The following is a 22040-nucleotide window of genomic DNA, read 5'->3' on the forward strand; positions in this document are numbered from 1 at the left end:
AGTGATACAATGTTATGTTGCAAACATCCTGAAAGTTACAAAAAAAAACTCTTTTTGCTAGTTGAAGGCACGATATGTAAGATTTCACAATATGCAAGCAACTATTAAAAGTGTTAAATAGCCTGTTGAATCATTCTCACACTTAAAGGTGCAATAGGAGATTGTCTTTAGAAGCATTTTTTGTTATGCTGGTTGAAAGTTTCCTCATATTCTGATAGCAATCACTATGTTAAGCGGTCTAAATGTATTTTTATAAATGTATATCAACTGTGGAAGGCGTAGGACCATGAGGGCCATTCCACTGAATGGGTGACATTTGCTTGTTGAAACTCTTCAAAATTAAACTTTATTTTTTTATATTTTTTTCAACACTGAATCTAATACTACACATATTTAACTATTCAGAATGTGTATTGGTCAATCTCAGGCGTCTTTATTTAAAGGTTCCCTAGAATTAAAAATTGAATTTACCTCTTGGCATAGTTGAATAACAAGAGTTCAGTACATGGAAATGACATACAGTGAGTCTCAAACTCCATTGTTTCCTCCTTCTTATATAAATCTCATTTTCTTAAAAGACCTCCGATGAACAGGCGAATCTCAACATTACACAGACTGTTATGTAACAGTCAGGATCATTAATATGTACGCCCCCAATATTTGCATATGCCAGCTCATGTTCGAGGCATTACACAAGGGCAGCCAGTATTAACATCTGGATCTGTGCACAGCTGAATCATCAGACTAGGTAAGCAAGCAAGAACAATAGCGAAAAATGGCAGCAATGGAGCGATAGCTGACATGATCCATGACATGATCATCATTTGTAAATTGTCTTTCTAAATGTTTCGTTAGCATGTTGCTAATGTACTGTTAAATGTGGTTAAAGTTACCATCGTTTCTTACTGTATTCACGGAGACAAGACTGTCGTCATTTTCATTTTTTAAACACTTGCAGTCTGTATAATTCATAAACACAACTTCATTCTTTATAAATTTCTCCAACAGTGTGTAATGTTAGCTTTAGCCACGGAGCATAGCCTCAAACTCATTCAGAATCAAATGTAAACATCCAAATAAATACCATACTTACGCGATTAGACATGCTGCATGATGAACACTTTGTAAAGAACAATTTTGAGGGTTATATTAGCTGTGTGAACTTTGTAAATGCACTGTATTAGGCAAGTCGAGAGCTCAGGGGGCAGGGAGCGTGAGCATTTAAAGAGGCCGCAGCCTAAATCGGCGCTCATATTTAATAATGCCCCAACATAGGCAGTTAAAAAAAATAACTAAAAGAAAATCTATGGGGTATTTTGAGCTGAAACTTCACAGACACATTCAGGGGACACCTTAGACTTATAATTACATCTTTTAAAAAGACGTTCTACGGCACCTTTAATTTTTAACAAGGTTTCAAAGCAGAAGATGGATGCATGTTTCCTCAGTCCTGTTACCAAAACTCGTGCCGTTTAAAAAGCATGTTTAAAAGCATGTCAATTAATTCCTTTGCATTCACCTCAAGAAAGTGTTTATTTTGAAGAAATGGTTGGTTGTTTGTTCAAATAAATGATATTTGTGACAAAAAAAAAAAAAAAAAAAAATCACTTTAAGGTGTATTTTAATAAAAAACACAAAATATATATTTTTTCATTTAAAAGAAGACAGAAGCCTCAAGTACAGTATAACAGTTTTTTAATAATTTAATTTATTTAACAATTGTATAAATGATGGACCAAACAAAACCGATAAAAACAGTGGTTTAACATTGTTTTTTTTAGAAAAAATAAATACATTTAGTAACAGGACTGAGCACTTTGTAACAGGAATGAACACTGGGTAACAGGACTGAGTGTCCATATGTGTGTGTATGTGTGTGAGAAAGAGAGTGTGTACACGGCCGTGTGTGCATGTGTGTGAGTGAGATTTCTGTGTTGAAGGGAGTGTGTCTGTGTGCTAGTAGTACTTCACAGTGAAGGAGGTGGAAAGAGAAAGAAGGAGAGAGAGGAGAAGAGAGAGAGGGAAGGACAGACAAAAAGGGTGAAAAGAGAGGGTTGTGGCTGTGTTTCACTCCTTCCCTTGCAGCATGCCATGGGTGTGTGTTTCTGGCAACTGCATAGTATAGGTTCTCTCCATCTTCTACAAAAGATAAGAAAGAGAAAGATGAAGTCACGTCGTGGTGGACTGGCTCCCTGCAAGTATGGAATTCACACTGTAAAACTAATCCTAAAAGTCTACAATTTGAGTCATTTCAACTGTAAAACTCGTGATGCAGGTGAATATTATTATATCAACTAATATTCACACAATTAAATCAACAAAACAGAGGACTCTACTCATTCATGTTACTTTTACTCACTCCTGTTATTTTTCATATGAGTAACAGGACTGAAAATAACAGGATTGAGTTTTTAAGCAAAAATGATCAAATACATGACATATGACCACATGGAGTACATGCTAATAGCATGAGGACACTGAACAAATTCTAGTGACTTACCTAAAGTTAATATTTGTAAAATAAACAAATAACATCTAAGAAATAATTTAGGTAACAGGACAGTACGTTGAGATTGACTTTCTCAATCACAGTTACAAATTTCATCAAATATACAGCAATTAAAATGAGAGGACTTACTTTTGGTCTACTCACGGCCTGCATAAGATCCGGATGATGCAACTTCCTGTTGAAAATGTGTCTTGTGGGATGTTCCAAGTTTTTTAGAGGGGGAAATGTGTGAGGGTAACAGGACTGAGTGAAAACCTGGGGACACGACTAAAATGTGTATTTTATATAACATATTATGGATTTCTTATGAAATTTCTTTTTGTTTAGCATAGATTGTATATGGAGTCACACAACGATGCAAAAATAATACGATTTCTAAAAGATTTTAATGATTATATTTCATGATAAAGTTTAGGTTTATATAGCGGGGACATGCAACAAATGCTATTTTTTAGTGTTCTGACTAGTTTAATAATGTTTTAAATTATAAAAGGATTCTATAAATATCGCAATATATTGATATTGTGATATTTTTTGGCCACAATAACCGTGGTGTGAAAAATCTAATATCATGACAGCCCTATACATGGTATGATACGATTCTGATGTAATGCATAACATAGTATATGTAGTTTGTGCACCTTTACGAATTAGCTCAGCAACAGCAGCATCAGCGTCTAATTGAGAACTATTATGTTTTCAAAGTTACGAGCAAACTACAAAATCCACACCTTTGGTGGACTATATGGATTGTTAAGCCACCACCATCAGATGTTTCGAGCATTTGTTTTTGAGTCTTTCTACAAACAATGAGTAAAATGTCTTGTTTTCTCCTTCAGTGAAAATACCCTCAGCGTCCCTGCGGGTATTATGCGTGTTGTTCTTATCGGTTTTGTGTTGTTCCTTCGCTTGATATTCTGACAATGTTTACATTGTATTTTTGCTGAAATACTATAACCCTTCTGGTTATATAGACCATGATGTGGTTTATTTTGTGCTCAATGCTGCTAGTTTTTCATCAGCTGTCACATTAGAAATGTCCAGCATTTCCATTTGCTGCACCTGATTCGTTTTTAAAACATTGTTTACGTTCGTTATTGTAGCACTGTTACTGTAAAGTTATTGTAGCACTGTTACTGTTACTGTAAAGTTTTCTCACCGGTGAATGACACATGATGTAAACCAATGACGTTGTCTGGTCGTCTTGCTTATGGTCTGTGCGCGTTCATGTTTTGGAGGAGGCGTGGCTTTGTACGGCGATTTGCAGGGAGGGTGGGACGTACGCTTTCAATGCTAGCAGGCTAAAGTTAGCATTTCCCAGAACTCCTACAGAACCTTAATGCTGACAACAATGGAACCACTTGGGATAGAATTATATACTTATTTCATTGCATAAAAGAGGACAATTGTACCAAAAGAGGATTACCAAAGTAATGTTTTACATGTGAAAATATAGCTACAGTAACAAAGAAACTCTAAAAGAGGCCTTGTTTACATATGCTATAATAGGAGCTTTTGTACCGAATAGTTCTTGGAACTATTAATAATCTTTCATTGCATATAAGTATTATAATATGAAAGGCTCCAATACAGAGCAGCAATGCACTTGAAGCAACATTGAAGCAACATTGAAAAGTTCAAAGCTCAAAGGGAAAACATATAGATTCTTAGTGTATTATATCTATGCAACAGTTTTACATTTCAGTTACTGTGCGCATGAAGTACAATTCCTAGTGCTCTCTACTCCAGTGGTGTTATCGGACAGACACCCAGAAGATGACAAGATTTAGAAACTAAAATAAAGTCTTTTTATGCAGAACCATAACCCTTTCTCTACAAATAAAGGGAACATTGATCTTGGAGTGAGTTTCAATGTGTTACTGTCGTAACCGAACTTGACGTGCTGTTTGAATGCTGATAGAGAATGACTGAGGACAGATGAGTTTCCATTGACTTTAACAACTTAAATGTTAATTTGTACCTCACCTTCATTTGCACCTCACATTAAACTATCGAATGGCTTCAGAAGTCTTGGAATATAGTGCAAAAAACTGTTTTATGCCTTTAGTGGGGCTTAACATTAACACAGAATAGTAGTACAATATCAGATGTCACTGAGAAGCTGCAGACGTGGTGGGGAGGATTTTTGGGGGATGAATCTCCCAAGCGCTGTCATTTTTGGGACATATACTAATGAAAATGATGAATTAATAACTTGAAGAATAGGACTTCTGGAATCATCTCTTTCAGTAGCTTACTCGGTATAGGGTCTAACATACATGTTGATTTAGATGATTTACCAAGTTTAGACAATTCTTCCTCTCCAATGGCAAAGAATGTATGGAATTGTTCCTCAGGGGATCTATAGTGAACTGTTTGAACCAATACTGTAGCAGACAGTTGCATGGTTATAATTTTCTCTCTGATAGTATCAATCTTGTAAGTAAAGAAATGCATAAAGTCATTACTGTTGGGAAATGTTGAACTTGTTAATGCTATATTTCTCATTAATTTAGCCACTGTATCAAATAAATACCCAAGTTTGTGTTCGTTTTCTTCGAAAAGAGTTGAAAAGTAAGTACATATAGCAGTTTTTAGGGCCTTTCTGTAGGCGAAACACTGTCCTTCCACGTAATGCAAAATACCTCTAGTTTTGTTTGCTTCCAGCTGCCCTCCATTTTCTGGGCTGCTCTCTTCAGGTGCGAGTGTGCTCGTTATACCACAGTTGTTGGACTGTTCTCCTTAATCTTCTTTAAGTGCAAAGGAGCAACCATGTCTAAAGTGCTAGGAAAGAGAGAGTCCATAGTTTGTTGCAATATCAAGTTTTTCTAAAACTAATGCGTATATTTGTAACAAGGAGTTGATTTTGCAGCCTTGGCTAAGTTGAGGATACATGATATATATATTGTATAATGATAGGAGATGTCATCGCTGTGCTGCAGAATTTCAACACCATCAACACTGATTTCAATATTAAATCTATAGTATGATTACGACAATAAGTGGGTCTTGACATATTTTGTCTAACTCCAGTAGAGTTTAGAATGTCTATAAATGCCAATCTCAATGCATCTTTTTCACTATCTATGTGAACATTAAAATCACCAACAACTAAGACTTTATCAGCAGCCAGTACTAACTACTGAAAGAAAATCAGCAAAGTTCTTTGATATTCTATGTTGTGCCCTGGTGGCCTGTATATAATAGCCACTACAAATGTCAAAATTAATTTGACACTTGATAATGTTATATAAAGCACCATCGCTTCAAAAAAAAATTATACACTAATAGACATGGGCAAAGCACCGAAGGTGTGTAGGCACCTACTGTAATCGCTGGCATTCCTGTATTTTTTATTCTTCTGTTTCCTGCTCTGGAAGTCCTATGGCAGCCCATAGAACCGCTTGTGGGAAAGTTATGAAATTTGGCACACAGATAGAGGACAGTCTGATTTTTTACATTTTTTTCCCCCCTGTGATTCATTGGCTCAAAAACATTTGATTATCCAGATTGACGTCATTTTCTCGCAATTTTGAATTTTCAGATTCAACTTTTTTTTCAAACTCCTAGGCCGTTGCTAACGATTTTCACGAAAATTGAACCGGATCATCTTCAGACCATGTCGACAAAAAGTTATGGAATTCAAGTCGATTTGTCAAACTGTTCTCGAATAAAGAATTTTATGTAGCATTTGCAAAAATAGACATAAGGCTTTTATCTCTGCAACGCTTTATCGTATTCATTCAAACTTGGTACGTCATCACAAGCATGATTTAAGGCTACATGCTGCATTTCGGTGCAGCGCCATCTACTGGTCTGGAGAATATGAAAAATGGATTTTTTGCTTACATCTTCTGAACAGTTTGCCCAAAAATCACAGGAGTCATCATCTTAGATTCCTGAATCCTTGGCTGAATCCTATAATAATAAAGTATAACATTATTATGGCACCATTTTGAACAATCTATAATAATACCATGGCATTTTTTTTTTTTTTTTTTTGTCTTTGAGTTGCTGATGTCAAAGCACTGAACATTTGAACTTATAAATGTCCAGACCAATATTAAAAAGATATATATATATATATATATATATATATATATATATATATATATATATATATGCTGTCAAGTACAATGTAATCGGAATTAATCGCATAGAAAATAAAACTTTGTGGTAACATAATATGTATGTGTAATATATATATATACATACACACACACACACACACACACACACACACACATGCATGGATATATTTAACAAAAATATATTTATATAAAAAATTGTAATATTTACATAAATTATATATTTATATTATAGAAATATACATGTAAATATTTCTTCAACAAGTATGTGTGGATTTATATATAAATAATATACACAGTACACACATATTATGTAAACGCAAACTTTATATATATATATATATATATATATTATTATTATTATTATACACACCACCTTCATGTTTTTGCAAGTCTGCACACTTAATGTCTTTGAATTGTCTTCATGTGGGTATTTTTCTGAGCAGATATTGATATTTGCAAGTAAATCAATCTCCATTAAAATGTTGAATTCATTAATAGCCCTAATATATGTTCTTTTTTTTCCCAGTACTCCGCTACGAAAAGCACGTGCACTATACGCCTGCAAGGCTGAACATGACTCTGAGCTGTCCTTTATCGCGGGGACCATATTCGACAATGGTGAGTCTCCGTTTTTAACCCGCAGTGGGTGTACCATATTTGGTTAGTTAGGCAGGTCTGAGCCTTGAGCGTTGGCGTAAGAGCAGCAAATCGATATATCTGCTTTGTTCCACCTCCTGCCCCTTAACGGGTATCAGAGCTCGAACCTTCCACAGTTTGACATTTGACACTGTTGAGCAGCAGATTAGATTATTGTTTAATGAAACCTCAGGCGTGTTCTACTGCAAGATTAAATAGAGGCTTCAAATGCTCGAGATTATTTGTTGGGCCTCTTTGGGGGATGGAGTCGACTTCTATTAGAACTGAGGGATGAGTAGAAATTGTTTTTGGTGGTAACGTTCAGCAACAGATGCTGCACATAGAGCTTAGCTTGAATTTGGAACAGTTCTTTGGTCACTGACGATAACTAAAGGATAAAGTTGTCAGTGCGTGCCAAAACCATCTTCCTTTTGCATCTTTGTCTCATAGTTCATCCATCAAGAGAACCAGGATGGCTGGAGGGGACCTTGGATGGGAAGACGGGGTTAATTCCAGAGAACTACGTGGAGTTTCTTTAGAAGGTTCGAGTCGATGGGAGTGTCGAGGTTTTGAAAGAACTGAACTTCGACAGAAAAGCCGAGTTAGTATGCCTGAGCGTATCTCTGTGATCTTATGGGTTTTTGGCAACTGTGGCATTCCCCTAGCATCTTTGTCCCACATATCCCACAATGCACTGCAGCTGTGAAAAAAAAAAAAAGGGAAGAAGAAGAAAAAACAAACCCTGGGACCAAGTTGTTGCTGCCTTGGCCACAATCAAGAAACTCTTTTTTAGATTTTCAAACAGGGGCTTATCATGAATTATGGATTTGTTTTTATATATATATATACATTTACATTTTTTTTTTTTATATGTGAGCACTTCCTGGTTCACCACAATGTAATATGTGTGCTGTTTCTATGCAGTCTGGGGCTTTTTGAATGTTTTTTGTGTCTTTCAGGTCCTCGTATGTGTTTTGTTTAGAACTACTAAGAGATAACTGTTAATTATGGGGAAAAAAACAAAACTCTTGCACTCTTTTGTATATCAGGAAGCAATTAAAAAAAAAAAATTGATTTTTTTTTTTTCCTCCTCCTCAGCATGTAAGTGGAAAAGTGTAAATTATTTCTTAATGTGAATTAACGTCATGTAAACCACTCTTATTTAAGCATTATCTCTGATGAGATTTGTGTTCTTTTGGAGTGTATTAACATTGTAAATAAGTGACAATTGATAAGGTATAATTTTTTTTGTAAAATGTGAATTATATATATATTTTATTGTAGCATACTAACTTAATTTTTTGATAGCCCAACTGATCTTTTTACCAAAAAAAAAAAAAAAAAAAAATCATGTAAAATTTTCTGAGCCTTAATATTCTTTAGGATATTGAATAAATAAAAGCATGGTTCAGCTGTTTAGATTTTATTTTTCTTCTACTCAATAAAAATGTTTATCAAATTTTCATTTAAATCCACTGATGTCGATTTTTCAGTTAGAAAACTGCTTGGTTTAAACTGGTTTAATCCGAGTATTACTGGTACAGATTCCACACATTTCTTCTTTTTCTGAACTTTATCAACCAGATGTAGCATTGAGAAGAAAATAAACCACGTCCAAGTGTAGAGTTGTGTCAACATTCAGATCCAATGGAAAAATAGCAAATTAGCACATTGATTTCACAGTATAAAAAGACACAATCTTCCCTCTGAACAAATTTTATCCAACATTTAATCAAATATGTGTAAAGATCGACATTGACTACAGGAGAGGTGTAATACAGAAATCATACAAAACTATTTTTTCAAACAAAGACATTTTATATCCTTTACATTGGATTACTTTTACATATAACTGAAATGCAAAAAAAAAAAAAAAAAAGACTTTAATAATGAAAGCCATATACCAGTGAAATATGATTTGCCCTTAATCTTTAAAGATAGTATTTGCATGAATTTTTGTACAAAATATACTATGTCAAGCCAGTATTAGGGTAGTGCAAATTCTCAGGCTCTGATACATTACTTTACACACAGCTTTATTATTATTTTTTTTTTTTACTAGTTAATTTTACAGCATTATGTATGAGACCAAAGCCTAAATCTTTATAAAAGAAATAGAAAAGGATAAAATAAAGTACTAGAGTTGGGTAGTAAGTGCTACTGTAAAATGTAACTGCTTTAAATATTTTCCTTTTTTTTTTTTTTTTTTTTTTTTTTTTTTTTTTTTTAAATCTGCGTTGCTTTGGTCACTCTGTTGCACTATTCAAACTACACTCACATCCCTGACTTCTATCTTCAAGCAGTCATTCTTTAAAACAGTGATTCAGTGACTCATATATTCCCTATAGATTTATAGAATTTACATTTACATATAACATAACACTTTTTCAAAAGTGCACCTGCAATACAGTTCTCGACAAAAAAGATAGCAATACAACTTTATGTATTAAAATTTTGTTGTAAAATGATGTGTATATCAAAGAGTATCTGTGTAATTATATTTTAGCTTTAGTTACTTTTAAAAATGATCAATGATTACCAAACAAAAAATATTTTTTTTTTTTTTAGACATTTCAGCATTTTTTTTGAATTTATACAACCTATGGTTTATGGCTCACAAACTCCCTTTGCAAGGCCTATTGTGAAACAATTAGAAAACGTGACATCTCACAAACCTAGCGAGGAATTTGTAAAAAAAATAGTCTCATATAATACGCTAAAATATTTGAGGAATCTGTCAGGAGGATTGGGATATTTACTGCGTACATTTTAATGTGGCTTGCTAACACTCCGAAAGCTACAACAGACACCGGATTCGATTACATACTGTCTGCTGCAGGACGTCAGGCGACTGGAAATTAACCTTTAACCCTCTGGTCACCATGAGAGTTTTAATACTGTACATGGCCATAGTGGCAAAATGAATGGCTGAATATTGTCACATGACCAAATTCAGTTGATTTTTTTTTTTTTTTTTTTTTTAAATAACATTGTTAGTTCAATGTTTAAATGTTCAATCGTCTTTTACACTCAATGGGAATTCCAGAAATGTGCAGGATACTCAAAATATAAGGAAACTCTGATTAGGAATTAGGAATATTTCACCCCCAAATTTAAAATCCTGTCATCATTTACTCACCCTCGTGTCATTCCGACCCAGCATGTTCAAAGAAGTCATTATGAAGAATCTTCACACAGCACTTTTCCATACAACATTGTTCATAGGGACAGAAAAACAACAGCACGAGTTTGTAACATCATGATGTTGATGAGTGAATAACGACAGAATAATAACCATTTCTCAATTGTGGGTGAATTATTCCTTTACACTGGTAATGAAGTGTAGCTGGTGCAGAAACCCTGAAGCACAGACATGAATGTCGGTTGACACGTAACAACGAGCAAACGCATACCCGAGCACGAGAACAACAAATGTTCCTTTTGTTCTGATGTTACCATCAGAGAGAGAGAAAAGAAAAGTGGGTCAGAAGAACTCATATGGGTCACCAGATTTAGAATATGCAGAGAATATTCCAAAAACATTTCAATTAAAATGGTTTTCAAGGATGACAGAAAATAAAAAGCATGAACACAGAGATGCACTTCAAGCACGCACAAACATTCACAGAAAGACATGAACACACTGCAGTGGACAGGAGGGGAATGCTGGGATATGCTAATGTGAATATGGCCAGAATGGATGGAAATTTGACAAAATAACCCTGAATTCATCCATTGATTTCAGACTTACATCAGACTTCCAAATGCATGCAAGTGTAAATGGTCATTTATTTTATGTGAACCTGAGCTAATAATTAACATAAAAAAAACTCAATTAAATAATGTTTACATTTCAGTTAAATAGTTCACCCAAAGAAAAAGAAAATTCTATCATTTTGATTTGTCAGTGTTATTTTAGTATCATTGATATACTATTATGTATTTCATTTTAATTGTAGTTTTATATAGGTTTTTTTTTTATTTTTGTATATCTTCAAATTGAAATCTTGAAACAAATAAATTTTTTAATATTTCATTTTATTTAAAATGACCAAAAAAAAGTTTCTCACCCTCATGTTACACTGCAAAAAATGCTTTTCTTAGTATTTTTGTCTTGTTTCCAGTCCAAATATCTAAATATTCTTCAATTCAGATGCTTTTACTAGATAAGTAGAATTTGTTTCTGAAAAAAAAAAAAAAAAAAATCAAACCAAGCAAAATTATCTGCCAATTGTGTAAGAAAAATAATCTTGTTTCTGTTTTGGACAGAGAAACAAAATACAAGATTTCAAACAGAAACAAGATTATTTTTCTTACCCCATTGGCAGATCATTTTGCTTGTTTTAAGCAAAGACTCAATTTATTTAGATTTTTTTTTTTTTTTTTTTTTAAGAATTTTTCGATATTTGGACAGGAAACAAGACAAAAATACTAAGTAAGAAAAACATTATTATTTATTTATTTATTTATTTGTATGTTTTTGCAGTGTATTCCTGTATGAATTGCTTTTTCTCGTGGAACACATAAACTTTCTTTTCGAAATAATGGAAGAGAATGAGAGCTGACAAAAACTCATGATCTTGTACATTTTCAGTGAATAAAGACTTCACTTTAGGTTTAGATTTTTTTTTTTTTCTCTTTTGTGTATTTTTTTTGACGCTTGAAAGCTTCAGCCACTGCAGCTTAATTGAAAACTGCAACCAGGAAATTATTCAGAATTCCATTTCGTGTTCCACGGAATAAAGAAAGGCATACAAGTTTGGAACAACATGAGGGTAAAATGCTGGAAGAATTTTCATTTTTGGGTGAGCTATTTTAAAAACAAAGAAACAACTTAGAATTTGCTGCCAGTCACGGAACAGATCTTGATTTGAGCCGAATTATCACACGGCATTTCCACGGGGTCTCAGGTTTCATGGGCTGCTTCAAAATGTTGAGCACCTCAGGGGACCGCTGAGCTGCCACCTACAGAGAACCGCCGCGGCAGGTTTAGACAAGAGCAGAAACAGACGTGAGTCGCCGACATAAATTGCGTATGCCAAGTCATTGCGTTAGCCTGAGAAATGTCTGAAATTGATTCGCAAAGCGCAAAAAAGGCACATTTCCCTTTTTTGATATACCTTTGTAAACATTTCAGCAGTGTACATGCAAAAAAAGAGAAAATATCACTCAAAATATGTCTTTCTAAAAGTCATATTTCGTCTGCTCCAAGTACATGACTCTGCTTTGTCCTGCTCCACAAACATTTGCGAAGAGCGAACTTCACCTCTTTCCTCTGAGAATCGAGCAGAAGCGATTGTATCCCTCGATTCGTTCAGGATGTTTGGGGGCAAGCGGGCAGGTTGGACTAGCGCTGGTAAGGGAAGGGTGGTGTTAAGGCATTGTTATGATCTAAGGCAGTCATTTCTGATGGAACAGGAGAGGCTTGACACTCCCGTCTTTAAATTTTGGTAGCTGATGGCTGATGATCTCTGCCAACATCTCAGGAAAATCCACGCTCAGAGATTTATTCACAAACGTGTAGAAACAGAAGCTGAGAAGTCCCTCCACCATCTGTGGACAAAAGTAGCATTTCAATAGAGCTTTTACATACATGACACCAACAATGCAACCCCAGGACAGCCATGCGCACAAACTCAAAAATGTTAGTGTGGTGCAACTGTCCTGATATCATAATGAAGAAAAAAAGGATTTGAAAGAGAGAAAACCAATAAAATTGAAAGACTTTTGCCCACCAAATCAAGCCATGTGGTGTAACTGACATTAAACATGAAATAATATCATAGGGAGGACCACTGCAGACCCTCCTGTCAAGGTCAACAAGTCTTAAAATTTCTGATCATTTAAAGAACATTTTATATGAGCTTTTTATTAAAGTTTTGATTTGTTCAGGCAGTACAATTTAATGAGGTACAACCTCCAAAAATAATATAATTCATAAAAAAGGTGTATTCACAAGTAGTGAATGGGGGACTTTTATTTTGATAGTGCTGAGAACCCAGCGCCCATTCTCCATCTTCTTTAGTTTACTGTCTTTGTTTAACAGTTCTGTCCAATAATAATAAAAAGGCAAACACTATAATACTTTTTGAATGTACTTTCGGCATTCAGTTACCCCGGAGGTGCATTGCTCATTGGTTGAGTCATGTAAGGAGGTGTTCAAAAGTTCAGATAATTACAGCACCATAGTTTCGTTCCTGAATGAATCACTGTTTTTTTGTTGTTGTTTTTTTAATTAATTGGTCGAATGAAAAGTTTTTGGTCATACCACCCAGGACTAGTTCAGCTTCAACCCTAATCAAACACATCTGAGCCAGCTAATTAAAGGGATAATTCACCCAAAAATTTAAATTCTGTCATTAATTACTCACCCTCATGTCGTTTCACACTGGTCAGACTTTCGTTCATCTTCGGAACACAAATTAAGAAATTAATTTGGCCTCCATTGCCAGTAAGATAATTAACACTTTCAGATGCCCAGAGAGGTACTAAAGACATATTTAAAACAGTTCATGTGACTACATGAATCAGTGGTTCGGAGCGTGTATCAAACTGCCAAAATTACGCCCCCCAGTGGTGAACCATTGAAATTTCGAAAAACACTTATGGCGTGACGAAGCCTCGTTTACTGAAATCACGTGACTTTGGCAGTTTGATACGCGCTCAAAACCACTGATTCGAAACAAAAGATTCGTAAAGCTTCATGAAGCAGTGTTATGAAATCACTAGATATTGTTGAAGAAAGTCGTTATTTTGTGTTTTTGGCGCACAAGAAGTATTCTCGTCGCTTCTTAACATTAAGGTTGAACCACTGTAGTCACATGAACTGTTTTAAATATATGTATTACACGGCTCTGTGGAATACTTGATTCTGATTGGTCAATGGCGCCATACAGCGTTATGTTATTCCCTGATAACAACCGCTGAAAACAGATAACACAGGCTCATCCGGGTAACTGCAGCCCTATACGCTTGCTAGGAACGTTTTTTCCTCGTGGAAGTTTTGCCTTTGGTGAGCAAATAAAATATTAAAAAGCCGTCAAATCGATATTTTGTCTACAGTTATTTAATTATGTCATCCAGCATCGCGGACTCGCTCTCTCATTTCATACTAATGCAGCTGCTGCCATTTTGTTCACTGTAATGGATTAAGATAACAACCAGGTACAATATTAAATCAGTTTAATCCCATATCTATATCTCATATCCCCATAATTATTTGTTTGGCGAAATGCCGTGTAATATGTGGTATCCCTTACAAAAAAGAACTGCAGTATATTAAAGTACAACTGCAGTAAAACTACAGTTGTATTGCAGTTATTTCATGTCCAAAAAACTGCAGTTTTTACATATAGAATCTTTTGTAAGGGGTGACTGTACCATATCTTAAATGTCTGTTTCCATCTAGTTTGAACTTGCCGCGCTAGCAACTGCTCTCTCCGCGGAAGAGGACTCGGATCAATATTTCGTGTCTAATTATTTACTTATGTGGCAAGTAGCCATGCAATACGCAGGATAATGTACATCCAGGTGGTTGTTATCTCAGAATAAACCCCTTCGGGCTGATGCTTCGCGTCGGGGTCCTGATCACCCTGCTGGGGTTTATTCCGAGATAACAACCAGCTGGATGTACATTATCCCTTACTTTCTGTAAGTGTTAATTATCTTGCTGTCAATGCAGGCCTCACTGAGCCATCGGAATTTATCAAAAATATCTTAATTTGTGTTCTGAAGATGAACGAAGGTCTTACGGGTGTGGAACGACATGAGGGTGAGTAATTAATGACAGAATTTTCATTTTTGGGTGAACTAACCCTTTAAGATCCTCAGGAACGTAATAATTGGAGCAGTGCTGGAACGAAACTCTGCAGAAAGGAAGATCTCTAGGAACAGGATTGGGCACTCCTGCTTTAATGAAATATGTGCAATAAGTATGTAGGCCAAACTTTTACGATGTGCTAAACACACGGTTACATACTCGCATAAAGTCTTTCTGGCCTAGCACGTTTTTCTCTTTTGTATAAGCAATACCACCACCAGTGCCAATAATGTCTCTTGTTTGTGTTTGTGTAAGAGATGCCCACTTACCTCCTGCATGGAGTCCAAAAGCTTAGTGAGCTGGTAGAACCTCTGCCAGTTCTGGCTGGAGTTCTCCTCTCGTTTAACAATGGCTTTTCCCAGCTCCTTGATGTACGACATGCGGATTTCATCAAACACAGCTTGGCTTTTAAGGCCATCCTTTGGTACTGCGAAAACAGATGGGGTCAGGATGAGATGTTAACATTACATTATTGCCTTTTAATCAAGAAAATACTCCAAGGAGTAGCAAAGTATGTATGTCAAACAAATGCCTCATACGAATACTAAGAGTTACTATATATACGAATACTATATCCGTTTTCTTTTTAAACTCTTTACATTCACTTAAGACATAACTGATTGTGTTTACAAGGATGCTTACCGAGATGGATACTTTGAGAATGTATGTGTCCGTTTAATCACAAAAAGATGCAAAATAGAATTCAATTCGGTATTTGCACACTATCTGAAACACGGCTCTGTCTGTGCGCACAGAAAACGGCATGCAAATACAAATTGAGTTCTCTTTTGCATCTTATTGTGCATGAATGGTTTAAAATTGCTTGAATGTTTAAACTGGCAGGACTTAAAAATATGCGCGAATAACATGTGCCGAACCATGGCGCTGGGTCCATACGGATCACGAATCAACTACAATCCCTTACATACCTATCAATTACTAATAATGGCTCTTATTATCAATGTTGAAAACAATTTTTGCTGCTTAATATTTTTGTGGAAACCATGATATATATACATATACGTATATATGTATATGTATATATATGTATGAGCAAAAACATTATGAACAGTCACAGGTGAAGCGAATATTGTTGATTATCCTCTAACAAAGCCACATATTAAGGTCTGGATAGATTAGATGGTAAGCAAACAATCACTTCTTGTAATCAGCGTGTTGGATAGAAATGGCCAGGCATTAAGATCTGAGCAACTTGGACAAGAGCCAAAATGTTATGGCAAGATGACTGGGTCAGAGTATCTATAAAACGGCAAGGCTTGTGGGTTGCTCTGAGTCAGCAGTGGTGAGAATTTACCAACAAACCACAAACTGGCAACAGGGTGCTTGGCGCCCAAGATTCATTGACGTACGAGGACAATGAAGGCTATTCCGTCTGGTCCGAGCCAACAGAAGGTCTACTGTGGCACAGCTGATCAATCAGAGTGCCTATGATAACCCCTGTCCACCATCGAAAGCACCTACAATGTGCTTCAGAGCGTCGGAACTGGACCTTAGTGCAGTGGAAGAAGGTCATCTGGTCCAATTTTTTCGTTTTGTGCCATTTACCTGAGGAAGTGATGGCACCAGGATGCACTGCGGGACGAAGACCAGCCGGCAGAGGGAGTGTGACGCTCTGGGCAATGTTCTGCTGGGAATCTCTGGGTCCGGCCATTCACGTGGACGTAAATTTGACATGTGCCACCTACCTAAAGACTCTTGCAGACCAGGTACACCCCTTCATGACAATGGTGATCCCTGGTGAAAGTGGCCTCTTTCAGCAGGATAATGTCACACTGCAGAGGTTGGTTTGAGGGATGTTTTGAGGACCATGATAAAGAGTTAAAGATGTTGCCCTGGCCTCCAAATTCCCCAGATCTCAATCCAATTTAGCATCTGTTGAATGTGCTGGACCAACAGGTTCAATCCATGGCAGCTCCACCTCACAAACTACAGGACTTGAAAGATCTGCTGCTAACGTCTTGGTGCCAGAAACAACAGGGCACCTTCTAGTGGAGTCCATGCCTCGGCAGGTAGGTGCTATTTTGGCAGCACACGGAGGACCATTTTAGTATATTAGGCAGATGGTCATAATGTTTAGCCTGTCGGTTCGCATACGACTCAAAGGAAAGTATGCAAAACTGAAGTAAATATGAATGTTTCATGTAACGGCTGTCGTCTCTGAGGCATTCAGATCAGTGACGTATCAGCCAGGGATTTGAGGCCCAGAGATGCTGGATTCCAGCCCAGGCAAACACAACTGAACCTGTGCAAAACGCAACAGGTTGGTAGTCTTGGTGGAATTAAATCCTGATCTCTTATCAGATGAGACAGCAGGACTTTAACACAGAGAGATCTGATGCACAAACGCTGTGGATATTTACTGAATTCTGCACAGTATAAAGTATTGACAGATATTATCTGGGTTATTTTGCATATTTAAAGGAATATTCTGGGTTCAATACAAGTTAGGGTCAAATGACTGCATTTGTGGAATAAAGTTGTGGCAAAAACGTTTCCTTCCCTCCTTTAAAAAAAAAACAATGGAAGTGGAAAGTTACAACAGTAGTTTTAATATGCACTGTTTTAATTGTATATCCACAAGATGTAAACCCTAAAACGACTGTAAATATGATTTAAAGGGGTAGTGAAGTGCATTTTTTTTGTTTCACAATGTTAGTAGGATTTTTACATCAAAAACTGTCAATTTAGAAATAAAAATACAATTTTCTACCCTGATTTTAGGCCTTTGATTTGAGCACTCTGATTCAATGGGCGTGTCTCAAGACTTTAATGTAAATCACCACTGCTGTGATTGGGTAACATTTGCATATGAAATAAGTATTGTATATTGTATACTTATTGTATACTTGTACTAGTTTTTAACGAATCATGAAAACTCTTGATTACAGCATTATATATATAAGTGAGTAAATACAGGAGAATTATGGCAAAGTCATTTCAAAGTGCCACACTTCCTGCTGCCAACAGGTGGTGCTTTGACTGTAACTGAATATTGCCATGAAGATGTCTTTAGGCCAGGACTATTATCAAACATGTGAAGTTTGGAGCAGATCCGACACTGTATGCCCGAGATACAACAACTTCCTTATTCATGGCGAAACATTAAAATTTGTCAGGCCGCCACGGACACACCCTTCAGTGAAAACACTAGATCTTCACAATTTAACGTCACAAAGGCCATAAGATTAGACTGACCAAATATAATGTTGATCTGTTTAAAGCTCTAGGAGGAGTTTGTTAAAGTACAACGTCTGGAAATGGCAAAAACTGCAAAAAATTTGCAGAGAAAACTCAAAATATCTCACTTCCTGTTGGGTTTTCAGATTTTGTACCCAGGAGCTTTTTTGTTGGTATTGGGCTGTTACATGTGTCTACCAGATTTCATACCTGTGCGTGAATCGTAGCGCGAAGGGCGCTTAATTGTAATAATATTGTAGGTGGTGCTATCGAGCACACTTAATTCTGAAACCCATATCAGACGTAAATTTTCACCACTTCTGACATGTGTGCAAAGTTTCATGAATTTTCGAGCATGTTTAGGCCCTCAAAAATGTGATTCATTTTGGAGGAGAAGAATAACTGACAGAGCAATTACAATAGGGTCCTCACACCACCGGTGCTCGGGCCCCATTAAGATATATTCATTGATCAGTATAGACAGCATCAGTGATTATAACCCGAGTTTTGGCGAGTGAGAGTTTTGTAAAGGACAGGATAAAGGGAGTGTTCCCATTCAGTCAGTCATGTCCAATGTTACGTTGATACCGACATATTGGGGTTTCACTTGGGAGCCCAATCACCTGCGAGTGGTAAAAAAAACGGAGTCAATGGAAATTGGCCAGTGAGATTTGCATGCCAAGCCACTCCTACCCAGATATACGGGTATATAAGGCCAGCTCGCACTTATTCATGTTTTGATAAGGAGCCGAAACAGGGATCCCGGGCATTGAGCAAAGTATCCACAGGTGTAGTTCATCACATTATATATGAACATGTTCCACTATTGTCTGATAAAGTCTCCAAATACATAAATTATTTATTGTTTTATCATTTGAAACCACAAAATTGTGAAATTTGTGCTGTCTTCTTTAAAATAAATACCACTTGACATTCATGCATTTTTCAATATGAATTGGGTGTCAAAATACTTTTTTGAGGTCATCGTAAGTGCACACATACTGTAATATACTTATGTATTCTGATGACTGCTGGTACAGTACCTGTGCTGAGGAGGAGGAGCACTTTCATGCAGAGATACTCGTCATAGGACACCTGCAGCCTGACCAGCTCACTGGCAATCTTCAGCATCTGGTTACACTGGTCATTCATGTAGGGCAGTTTCATCCTCTCTCTATAACACACACACACATTAATATTCTATAAGTATTTCATAGCAATAAATGCTGCTGCTGCAGAGCAAGTATGTACTTGCAACTGTTAATAGATACAGAGACACTGCTGTGAGCATGCAAGATATGCTGCTGCTGCATAAAGAGACATACAAAAATCCCATAGCAGATCTAGGCAGGTGGAGCTGGGAGAGGTGGAGGGTTTCAGAGAAACTTTGATCGTGCACTGCAGGACTATCTTACAGCAAACACTGAACCAGACTATTTAAATGTTAAAATCGCATTGGCTGCAGGATCAGCAGAAGCCAATCAGCTTGAGTCATGCGGTAATGATGTGAGTTCTTGCAGATTGCATCAGCCTCTGCCATCTAGAGTTTCATGACTGAATAACATATTTATTCTAACATCAAATAATATTATCTTTGACATGGACATGGACACAAGGGGCCTGTGAAATTATCCAGCTTTAATTGGATTTATTGACGATGGGACGATATATTGACAGAAAAGAGTATGTGATATAATGTGCAATTTCCAAACTGACAAACGTAAAGTCTATTAAAGCAAATTCATGTAGCATTTGCATTTCCTGGTTGTGCATTAAATGTTTCAATACCCAGAAGCTGTCATTTCTCACACAGCATTGCATGCAATACTTAATACTAAATAATATAAATATAACATCCTGTGTAATTCATGAAATGTATTCTGTCCTGTGTTTGATATTTTTAAGACATTTACAAAAACAACACAGACTCATTTGGAATAGATAATATTCCACTGAACATGCATTACTGAATTGCTTTTACATTATACAGTTGAAAAATATATTTTTAAATATTGTAATCTTTTAAAAGTTGTTGGAGATGTTATTTTAGTAATGCAAATTGCACTTACAATAAATGTTATATTTATTATTATATTAAATGTAATATAATTATATAATTAAGTATTATTATTATTAAAATTACATTGTAATACATTCACTCATATTAAACAATATTAATCAAATTTGTTCAAAATTTGTTTAGCTATTTTAAAGTTTAAAAGATCTATGGTTTTTCAGCATTAAACAAAAGTCTATTAAAAAACTATATGTGTGTGTGTGTGTGTGTGTGTGTGTGTGTGTATGTGTATATATATATATATATATATATATATATATATATACACACACAGTCCAGGACACTACAGGTCATTTATGTAAGTGAGGATAGCAAAATAAAGTTAACTGTGACATATTATACCCAGACATTCTTCAGTAAAATTGATAAAAATTTGGAACCAAAAATTGTTCAGACACTTTGACCTGACCATGTTTTGATAAAGTGTTATCTGACATAATTAAGATTAATTTTTTTCTGACACAGTTTAACTATGAGATCTTGTCATATTTTATTAGCAATTTTTAAACTATAGTGAATAAACTGTATTAATGAATGAAATGTTCAAGGTGTCTGAATAAATTTTGGTTTGACTGTATGTATGTATGTATATATATAACGAATGGAGAAAGATATTTGACTTATGGTACCGGTCTGGAAGTTTAAAAACCACATAATCTGCCATTTAAGGCCAAAACATTCCAATTGTGGGTAGTAAAGCTGGGCTCACTCATTGATGACGAGGTCTGGAGCGAAACACAGCATGCCTCCATCACACTGCTGGTAGGATCTCCAGCCCAAGCTGAATGACATGAGGAAGAGCCAGGAGCACTGCAACAGCGTCATCTGGTCATCCAAGTGCAGGTTTCTGAAGCCTTAATATGACAGGGACGTTAACTCAACAGGAAGTATAAACTCTTTAAAACACCATAGCCAACGCAAGAGTCCCACACAAGCAAAACAGTTCATGATATAAAGAACTTTCTTTGCTGAACCAAAGACCTGTAAAGAATCAATGAAGGGCCCTGCTACAAAATGTAAAATGGTTTGAATTACAGTTTGTTTTTGAGTTTGTTATGTAGTTTTAGCCAATAAAATATTATATGATCGCCGTTTCTTCAGATCTCTCTGACGCAACTTCATAATGACATCTCTCTGTTCTGATTTTGACACGATTTTGATGTCACTAAACTCTTTGGCTCATGTAAATAATCATAATCATCTTTCCTGACTTCAAAACCTTCCAAAGACACTGGGCTTTATTCATGAAACTGGAGCAGAACAAATTTGGGTAAATCGTTCATGAAACCATTGTTACATAAAATGTCAGATTCAATTGAATGAAATAATCATTAGGGCCAGATACATACACATCACTTAAGGAAAAAGAGAGCAATCGATTCATCTTTAAACTTTCACATGCTTGTCAAGTTGTCAAATCTCTGAAAATAGTTACTTGTGTTGTCAGAATGCGAAATTGGCTATAGTATAATGTTTTCTAATGTATGTGTCTTTAAAGGGGATGTACAGCTCGAAGCATGTGGTTCTTACATAACCCTCCTCCACAAGCATTTTTGCCCAGTATGCTACCACAGCAGAGAATATCATGTGCTTCTTTTCTCATGCCACTGGTTCGGTGATGGCCACAGTTTCTAATAGCGCATTCATTTCAAAGTAAAGTAGTTCTGGCATGATATAAGGTATAAGGTATGGATAATTATGAGGGCTCAC

At 35.9% G+C, this 22040-nt stretch overlaps 2 protein-coding genes across 9 annotated transcripts in view; one reads left to right on the forward strand and one right to left on the reverse strand.

Annotated features, from left to right (window-relative positions):
* The window catches only part of LOC125252902 (rho GTPase-activating protein 26-like), a 126728-nt gene extending 116662 nt beyond the window's left edge, over positions 1-10066 (forward strand). For all 5 annotated transcript variants that reach the window (XM_048166562.1, XM_048166560.1, XM_048166564.1 and 2 more), the window contains 2 exons: positions 7127-7218; positions 7687-10066. In XM_048166562.1, the coding sequence (XP_048022519.1) occupies positions 7127-7171 (45 nt within the window). In that variant the 3' untranslated portion in view covers positions 7172-7218; positions 7687-10066. The remainder of the gene's footprint in view (positions 1-7126; positions 7219-7686) is intronic.
* Positions 10067-11595: 1529 nt separating this feature from the next.
* LOC125253381 (glucocorticoid receptor-like) overlaps positions 11596-22040 on the reverse strand; it is a 73201-nt gene continuing 62756 nt past the window's right edge. For all 4 annotated transcript variants that reach the window (XM_048167329.1, XM_048167327.1, XM_048167330.1 and 1 more), the window contains 4 exons: positions 21040-21184; positions 19297-19427; positions 15325-15482; positions 11596-12789 (listed from right to left, as the gene is read on the reverse strand). In XM_048167329.1, coding sequence (XP_048023286.1) covers positions 12637-12789; positions 15325-15482; positions 19297-19427; positions 21040-21184 — 587 coding nt within the window. In that variant the 3' untranslated portion in view covers positions 11596-12636. The remainder of the gene's footprint in view (positions 12790-15324; positions 15483-19296; positions 19428-21039; positions 21185-22040) is intronic.

The sequence above is a fragment of the Megalobrama amblycephala genome, linkage group LG18 (assembly GCF_018812025.1).
Source record: "Megalobrama amblycephala isolate DHTTF-2021 linkage group LG18, ASM1881202v1, whole genome shotgun sequence".
NCBI classification, from domain to species: Eukaryota; Metazoa; Chordata; class Actinopteri; order Cypriniformes; family Xenocyprididae; genus Megalobrama; species Megalobrama amblycephala.